The 8,990-nt window shown below is 44.5% G+C and overlaps 1 protein-coding gene across 1 annotated transcript; it reads left to right on the top strand.

Moving 5' to 3' along the window:
- Positions 1-443: 443 nt before the first annotated feature.
- Positions 444-8,043, top strand: LOC138384765 (olfactory receptor 8B3-like). Its single transcript, XM_069470453.1, has 2 exons — positions 444-1,101; positions 7,997-8,043. The coding sequence occupies exons 1-2, from the start codon at positions 444-446 to the stop codon at positions 8,041-8,043; spliced, it is 705 nt and encodes a 234-aa protein (XP_069326554.1).
- The last annotated feature ends 947 nt before the right edge of the window (positions 8,044-8,990 follow it).

The following is an 8,990-nucleotide window of genomic DNA, read 5'->3' as shown; positions in this document are numbered from 1 at the left end:
CCTGCCCAACAGAGTTTACTCTGCATTAGAGTCCCTCACAAGGTTGTTAAGGCCTCTCTCTGGCTCCACTTTTACTGGTGAGGGGAGGGATGAAGTGAATGAAGAAATGATGACATGAGAGGAGGATGATTCTATCCTGGTCCACCCTTCTGCCCTCTTATCCCCTCTTATTTCCAGCAGTCGTTTGCCTCTCCCAGCCCCGGGCTTTATGCTGTAGGTGGCACTATTTGCTGTATGTAGCTCAGTAAGACTCTCATAAGAGGAAGTTGTTACCACTCAGTATCATGGTAGTGGTAGTGGCAGATTTTGTGGGTCCAGGTTGGGCTAGTCTCACACAACCCCAGCATATACACAGCTCGTATGCGAGCAGCTTTGTGGCAAGAGCTGGGTTGTCCTCTAATGCAACCCTTTTTTCCTGTGTCCACAGATGCCCTTAGTGAAGAATGGCTCCTGGAAATGGCTCTTTTGTGACTGAATTTATTCTGATGGGATTAACAGAGCAGCCAGATCTCCAACTGTCCCCATTCTTCCTGTTTCTAGCAATGTTTATGGTCACTGTGTTGGGGAATTTGGGCTTGGTAACTATAACTGTGCTGAGTTCACACCTTCATACTCCAATGTACTTTTTCCTCTTTAACTTGGCCTTCATAGATCTCTGTTATTCATCTGTGTTTGCACCTAAAATGCTGATGAACTTCATATCAGAGAAGAATGTTACCTCCTACATAGGGTGCATGACACAGCTTTTCTTTTTCTGTTTTCTTGTCATTTCTGAATGCTATGTGCTGACATCAATGGCCTATGATCGCTATGTGGCAGTCTGTAACCCACTTTTGTATAACATTGCCATGTCCCCTAAAGTATGTTGCAACCTCATGCTTGGTTCATACTTGATGGCCTTCTCTGGTGCCATGGCCCACACTGGATGCATGCTGAGACTGACCTTCTGTGATGCAAACACCATCAACCACTATTTCTGCGATATCTTTCCAATGCTCCAGCTCTCCTGCACCAGCACCTATGCTAATGAGATGGTGGTTTTCATTGTAGTTGACATCAACATCATTGTGCCCAGTGTCACCATCTTTATTTCTTATGGTTGCGGTTTTCCACCTGGGTCAAACGTTGCCTCCTCCCCACGCCTCCCCCTCAACACACACATCCCTCTTTTAGGATCCAAAGCAACGCCACGAGCACTCTCTGAGGGCTTCCTGGGGGGGCTCTCCACCATAGCTGTTAGAAATGCCCAGCACCCAGCACTAGGCTTGTCACCGTTTCCTCATTAAAATGTCCCCTGATGAAACTTGTCCCCTGATGACACTCAGGATGCACAAGGCAGCCTTAGGACCCTTCTCCATACACGCTCCATTAGGGGACCAGTGTCCACACCAACAGCCCCCAGGGCCGGCCGGCCAGCCCCTGCCCATGCCACACACTTCCTGACCCTTCCATCACTACCACGAAAAGACTCTGGTTTCCCGTTCAGCTGACAAGTGTTACCAGGAGTCCAGTCCCCAGAGGAAAGGGGGCAGGCAGGGTGGCTCTCCACCCTGGACCCCTCACTTAGGAGCATGGGAGAAGAACCTACAGAAAGGGAAGCCAAGCAGCACAGCGACAAGGAAGGAGCAGCCAGCCACCTGCCGACCCCCGGGCAGCGGCTACCTACTCCTGAATGAGACCTCATGTTGGCTCTGGCTCCCTTGACATTGCCACCGTGCCTAGCGCTGGAGCTCGGGATCCCGGCACGGGATTAGGGTCCCCAAGCTCAGCTGCACTCTGAGCCACAGTCCCCAAACCACACACGACTTCCTGGAGAGCAGGAGCTCCCTCCCAGGGAGAGGGAGAGGGCTGCCACCCACCCACCTCCTCAGGCTCCAGAGCCACGCAGCCGGAGTTCAGCCGGGATGGCGCCCGCCCGCCAGGCTAACACGTTGAACCCAGGCCGGCTGGACAGGCTGCACCCCCGCTGCCGGGCGGGCGCCCACAGCCCGGCTCCAGCCTCCGGCTCCGTGAAGCCCCGCAGGGCCTCTCTCAGCCAACTGGGCTGGGGCGAGCACTCACCAAACGCGTCCTTCTGCCTCCTGGTTGGCGTCCAGCGGTCCATGGCAATGACGACAACGAGGACGACGATGATGACGACGACTTCGCACTGCTGGAGCTGCGGCTCTGGTGGCAGCACCTACACCTGCGTGGGCGCCGGCCGCCACGCAGCACTCTTGTGACCCATGCCGTGTGCCTGCGCACCCGGGTCTCTTCAGCCGAGTCCGGGCCAAGTTCGCCCAACTGCGCAGGCCGCCTCACCGCCTCACCATCACCCCAGGCATGGACAGAGCGGTCAGCTGTAGCCTGCTAGGCTAGGGCTGTCACCTGCTAGGCTGGTTGGCCTAGGCAGCTCCTCTTGGCACCACCTGGTCCCTCCCACTGGACACAAAAAATTTCAAAGTTTTCCATCTTCCCTTGCCCACAAGACACAGGGAATCTTCCGAAGCCATAGTACTCCAGGGACTATACCCTACCAATAACTAGCAATGGACAAAACTGTCATGCTACCCATATCTATGAAGAAGATATCCATTCAGAAACTACACTATCCCCATCAAGTACCCACAAGCAAAGCCGAAGTCCTTGCCCAACATACGCTACAAACACACTCTTAATACTGAGTGGGGAAAGAAAACCAAAGCCACAATTCAAAAAGGAAAATCCACGTCTAGAACAATTTGTGGGAAAAATTCTTACACACATTGGCCTAAGCAAAGAATTTATGAAGAAGACCTCAAAGGCAATCACAGCAAAAACAAAAATAAATAAATGGGAGCTGATGAAATTAAAAAGCCTGTGCACAGCCAAAGAAACTGTCACGAGAGCAAACAGAAAACCTACAGAATGGGAAAAAATGGCATACTACACATTTGATAAAGGACTGATAAACAGAATCTATTAAGAACTCAGGAAAATTAGCAAGAAAAAATCAAGCAACCCTATCAAAAAGTGAGAAAAGACCAAGAATAGAAATTCTTCAAAAGAAGACAGAAGAATGGTCAACAAACGAGAAAAAAATGCTCAACATTAGATCATCAGGCAAACTCAAATTAAAACCACAATAAGATATAACTTAACTCCAGTTAAAATGGCCATTATCAAAAAGTCCCATAACAATAAATGTTGGCATGAATGCGGAGAGATAGGAACACTCCCACACCACTGGTAGGTCTGCAAACTAGCACAACCTCTGTGGAAAGCAATATGGAGATACCTTACACACATACAAGTAGACCAACCATTTGATGCAGCAATCCCATTATTGGGCATCTACCCAAAAGAACAAAAGACATCATGTTTGTGCCTTTAAATAAAGATTACACAATACATGCAACAAAATCCTCAACACCAACAATATCTTATTAAAAACAATTGACGACCAGCTAAAGACCAGGAGGGTGAAAGCGATTAAGCTATTTACCCACTAGCACAGCCAAAGTCCTTACCCACCATATGCTACAAACACACTCTTAATACTGAGGGGGGAAAGACAGACAAAGTCACATTCAAAAAAGAAAATCCCTGTCTAGAACAAAATGTGGGAAAAACTCTTAGAGACGTTGGCAAAGAATTTATGAAGAAGACCCCAAAGGCAAACACAGCAACAACAAAAATAAATAAATGGAAACTGATGAAATTAAAAAGTTTCTGCACACCCAAAGAAACTCTCACGAGAGCAAAAAGACAACCTACAGAATGGGAAAAAAGGCTCACATGCTACACACTTGATAAAGGACTGATAACTAGAATCTACTGATAACTCAGGAAAATCAGCAAGATAAAATCCAACAACCCTATCAAATGTGGGACAAGGATATGAATAGAAATTTTTCAAAAGAAGACAGAAGGATGGTCAAAAACTGTGAAAAAATGCTCAACATTTTTAATCATCAGGCAAATGCAAATCAAAACCACAATGAGATATCACTCAACTCCAGTGAGAATGGCCTTTATCAAAAAGTCCCATAACAATAAACACTGGCGTGGATGCGGAGACACAGGAACACTCATACACTGCTGGTGGGATTGCAAACTAGCGCAACCTCTGTGGAAAGCAATATGGAGATACCTTAAAGACATACAAGTAGACCTACCATTTGATGCAGCAATGCCACTATTCGGCATCTATCCAAAAGAACAAAAGACATTTCATAAAAAAGACATCTGCACCTGAATGTTTATAGCAGCACAATTCACAATTGCAAAGATGTGGAAACTACCCAAGTGCCCATGAATCCATGAGTGGATTAATAAAATGTGGTATATGTATATCATGGAGTACTACCCAGCTATGAGAAACAATGGTGATATAGCACCTCTCCTATTTTCCTGGATAGAGTTGGAACCCAACTACTAAGCTAAGTATCCGAAGAATGGTAAAATAAGCACCACATGTACTCACCATCAAATTGGTTTCACTGATCATCACCTAAGAGCACATTTAGGAATAACATTGATTGGGTGTTGGGCAGATGTGTGTGGGGGAGGAGATGGGTGTATACATACATAATGAATGCGATGTGCACTGTATAGGGGATGAACACGTTTGAAGCTCTGACACGGCGGGGGGGGGGGGCGGGGAGAGGGGCAAGGGCAATAAACGTAACCTAAACTTTTGTAAACCCACAATATGCTGAAAGAAGATTAAAAAAAAATTACAAGAAAAAGAAAAAAAAGAAATCCCTGTCTAGAAGCCAATGTGGGAAAAACTCTTAGAGACATTGGCCTAGGCAAAGAATTTATGAAGAAGACCTCAAAGGCAATCACAGCAACAACAACAATAAATAAATGGCACCTGATGAAATTAAAAAGCTTCTAAACAGCCAAAGATACTGTCACGAGAGCAAACAGACAACCTGAATGAAACTGCAGGCCAGCTCCAGGTCTGGCTCCCCAAGGCGGACAGCAGTGGTTTCCACCCTGCCTAGCGCTGGACCTCAGGTCTGGGCGTGGGATTAGGGTCCTCAAGCGCAGCTGCCCTCTGAGCCAGAGTCCCCAAACCACAGATGACTTCCCCAAGGCCGCTCCCAGGAGGGAGATGGCTCCAGCTGCCCCAGGCTCTGGAGCCCAGCAGCAGCAGTTCAGCCTGGATGGCGCCGGCCCACCAGGGTAACACGTTGAGCCCAGGCCAGACAGGGCGCACCCCGTGGCCGGCCAGCATCCACCGCCGGGCTCCCTGCAAGACCAGCAGGGCCTCTCTCAAGAAACTTGGGAGGGGAGCACTCACCAACCGCGGACTTCCTCCTTTTGGTCGGTGTCCAGTGGGCCATGGTGACGACGACGACGACCTCGCACTGCTGTGGCTGCGGCTCTGGTGGCTGCGGCTACAGCTCCGTGGGCGCCGGCCGCCAGGCCGCACTCTTGTGACCCATGCGGCTTGCCTGTGCATGGGGGTCTCTTCGGCCCAGTTCCCGCTAAGGTAGCCCAACTGCGCGGGCCGCCTCACTGCCTCACCACAGCCCCAGGCCTGGACAGATTGGTCCGCTGTGGCCTGCTAGGCTGGGGCTGTCACCTGCTAGGCTGACTGGCCTAGCCACCTCCTCCTGGCACCTCTTGGCCCCTCCCTCTGCACACAAAGAATTTGAAACAAACTACACCAGAAAATGTCCTTAGCAACATTCCTTGTAATATTCACAGAGTAGAAACAGTCCAAACGTCTTCCTAATGGTGAAGGGATAAATAAAATGTAGTATGAATAGTCTATCCATACAATGAAATATTATTATAAAGGCATAAAAAGGAATGAAGTAATGATTATGCTACAACACAGATGATCCCTGAAAACATCATGCTAAGGGAAAGAAGCCAGGTGAAGGAGGCCACGTAGTGTATAAATTCATTTGTATTAAATGTCCTGAAGTAGGAAATCCATAGAGACAGATAGATTATTCATTTCCAGGTATAGGCGGGGGTGAGGTGAGGTCGTGAAGATTGACAGATTTTAGGTACCAAATTTCTTTTGGGGTTAACGGGAATGTTCTGGAATTAGATAGTGGCAATGATTGTACAAAATAGTGAATATACGAAAGATCGGTAAATTACACTTTTTTAAAGGTGAATTTTAAATTTGAGTAATATCACAGTAACAAGATGTAAGGAGGTGAAATAGACATTTTTCAGACAAACGAAGCTGAGAAAATCCCAACTAGCAGACGTTCATTAAAGGAAATTCTCAAGGAAGAAGGAAAATGATACCAGATGGAAATTTGAGGCTACAGAAAGATGGAAGAGAGCCAGAAATGGTAAATTATAAAAATATTAATGAATATATAAATCATATTAAAATGGCATATAATTAACTAAATTATAAAATATAATAGCTTGTTAATACAAAAATAACAATGACTTTGTGTTTAATGCCTATGTAGAATTTAAAAATACGACAACAATAGCACAAAAGGTAAGTGGGGAAAACTGTGAGTATAACTGTAAGATTCACACACTTCACACAAAATGGGCACTGTATTATTTGAAGGTAAACTCTCATGAGTTAAACATGTATCTTATAAATCCTAGAGCAATCACTAAAAATTCAAAACAAAGATTTTGACTAATTACCAATAACCAATTATGAAGATAAAAATGAATTCTAAAAAATACTCAAATAATCCAAAAGAAGGCAAGAAAAGTGAAGAAGCAAAAAACAAACAAACAAACAAATATACACGGAAAAAATCCAGATGGGACAAACTGTTTAAAAGATAAATAGTAAATTGTTATTATAGATTGACACCCACTGATATCAACAATCTCAATGCAATACTGTAAACACCCCAATTAAAGTGGAAGAGTCAGGAAAATTCTATTACTTGGAATAAGCTGGGGCACTTTATAACGCTAAAAGGGTATGAGAAGACAACGATAAAATTCCTATTTTATTTCACTTTATTCTTATAAATTCTAGTGTTTCATTATAAAACAAAACATTAATATAAATTAAGGTAAACATGTATATACCATTTATAGTTACTTATAAACAAGTATAAAATATCTTAATTGGAGTATTCAGCAGATACTACATAATCTCACCAACATTTGTTCTTTTTTAATAGTTTATTTTATTATTTTTATTTATCTTTAATTGTAAATTAACAAATTACAGTTGTATATATTTATGAGGTACAAAGTGATGTTATGATTTATGACTACAATATGAAATAATTAAAGCTAATTAACATATCCATCACACCTTAGATACTTACTTTTGTGATGAGAACATTTGAAATTTACTCTCAGAGATTTTAAAGCATACATTATCATCTACTATATTGAGCAATATATCACAAAGAAAAAACGCTTATTCCTCCTGTCTAGTTGAACCTTTGTACTCTTTGACCATCATCTCTCCATTTTCCCCAGTTAACATCCCCTCTGACGATGTCCTTCCCTGACTGCTTTCCTAGACACACTTCTAGTCAGATGCAAAAAATTTAAACCAAGAGATGGAAGATCTGAAATGGTAGTTCAACTAAAAAAAAAAAAAAAAAAACCTAGAGTCTGAAACTTAAGGAGAGATTATAGAAACATATAAAGGTGTGGAGGCCAAAAAAATTCACAGAAATTTTTTAGGGTTTTCTGGGAGGAAGCATGCAATATTTTTTGACATTAAATAAACTTATTTTAGAATAATTTTAATGTTACAGAGAAGTTGCAAGACCATTACAGAGATTTCACATATACTTTTCACCCAGGTCAGATGCACCCAACTAACATTACAATGGGACATTTGTCACAACTAATGAACCAGTACTGAGACATTATTATTATGTAAAGTTCATACAGTATTCTGATTTTCTTAGTTCCTACCTAATGTCCTTCTTCTGTTCTAGGATTCCATTCAGGGTATCACATGACAGTTAGTTGTCATGTTTCCTCAGGCTCTACCAGACTGTCACCATGTCTAAGATTTTCCTTGTTTGCAATGATTTTGACAGTTTTGAGGAGTACCGTTCAGATATTTTGCAGAATATCCCTCAGCTTAGGTTTGGCTGGTGTGTTTAATCATGATTAGATCATTTGTGAAACCAAGATGACAGAAACAAAGTGCCATTGTCATCACATCATATCAAGGATCATTATGTACAGGCCACACTTAAGGGGTGGGTAAAATTATGCTCCACTTGAGAGGAGAGTATCTTCATCAGTTCCTTGGAATTCTTCTCTTTTGGAGATTTGTCTCTTTTCCATTTATTTATTTATTTTTTTTGTTTATTTGTTATTTTAAATCAGTGTAGATGTGTGAGTGATTGATTTATTTATGTGTGTATTTATGTATGTATATGTGTATTTATTTATGTATTTACTTACTTACAAGATCTCACGCTGTCAACCAGGCTGGAACATGGTGGTACAATCCCAGGTCACTGTAACCTCAAGCTCCTGAACAGGGACCCCAGGACGTCCCACTGCTCTACCTGAAGGGCATGGTCTATATGGTGCAGGCCTTGCGCCAGTCCTTCCAGGGACAGGGGGGCCGCTGCACCTTGGAGCGCACCCCTGTCTCCATGGCTGCCTCGTTGGAAGATGGCCTGTGCATGCAGAATGTGGTGGATGCCATCAAGAGGTCGAGCGGGTCTGGGGAGTGGGAGACTGTGGAGGTGCTGACAGAGGAGCCCGACCCCAACCAGAACATGTGAGAGGCGCCGCAGCAGAATAACCTCTGAGCCTGCACCTGGGCACAGGGACCAGGGAGGGGAGCAATAGCTGTTACGTGATGGGGCGGGGTGGGGGTTGGCCGTAGCAAAACAGTGTCTTTCGTTTAATGAGTCAGCTGGGGCTGGGGGAAGCCAAAGGTGGCCCTGGGAGAGCACCCGCTCCAGCGGCTCATTTAGTCCTCAGACTTGCAGGGTGGTGAGCGTTCCTGTCACCACGGTTCAGAGGGTTAGCACAGTTATGCTAGTGACCGAGGCCAGCAAAAGCTCGACTTGTGGGCTCCTCAACCCGATTTG

Source organism: Eulemur rufifrons, chromosome 6 (genome assembly GCF_041146395.1).
Source record: "Eulemur rufifrons isolate Redbay chromosome 6, OSU_ERuf_1, whole genome shotgun sequence".
Taxonomy (NCBI): Eukaryota; Metazoa; Chordata; class Mammalia; order Primates; family Lemuridae; genus Eulemur; species Eulemur rufifrons.
The sequence above is the reverse complement of the archived record's forward strand: the minus strand, read 5'-3'. Positions and strand labels throughout refer to the sequence as shown.

Coding starts and splice junctions, on each gene's coding strand:
- LOC138384765 (XM_069470453.1), top strand. CDS start 444: ATGGCTCCTGGAAATGGCTCTTTTGTGACTGAATTTATTCTGATGGGA. Junction 1,102..7,996: donor CATCTTTATTTCTTATGGTT/GCGGTTTTCCAC, acceptor AGTACCGTTCAG/ATATTTTGCAGAATATCCCT.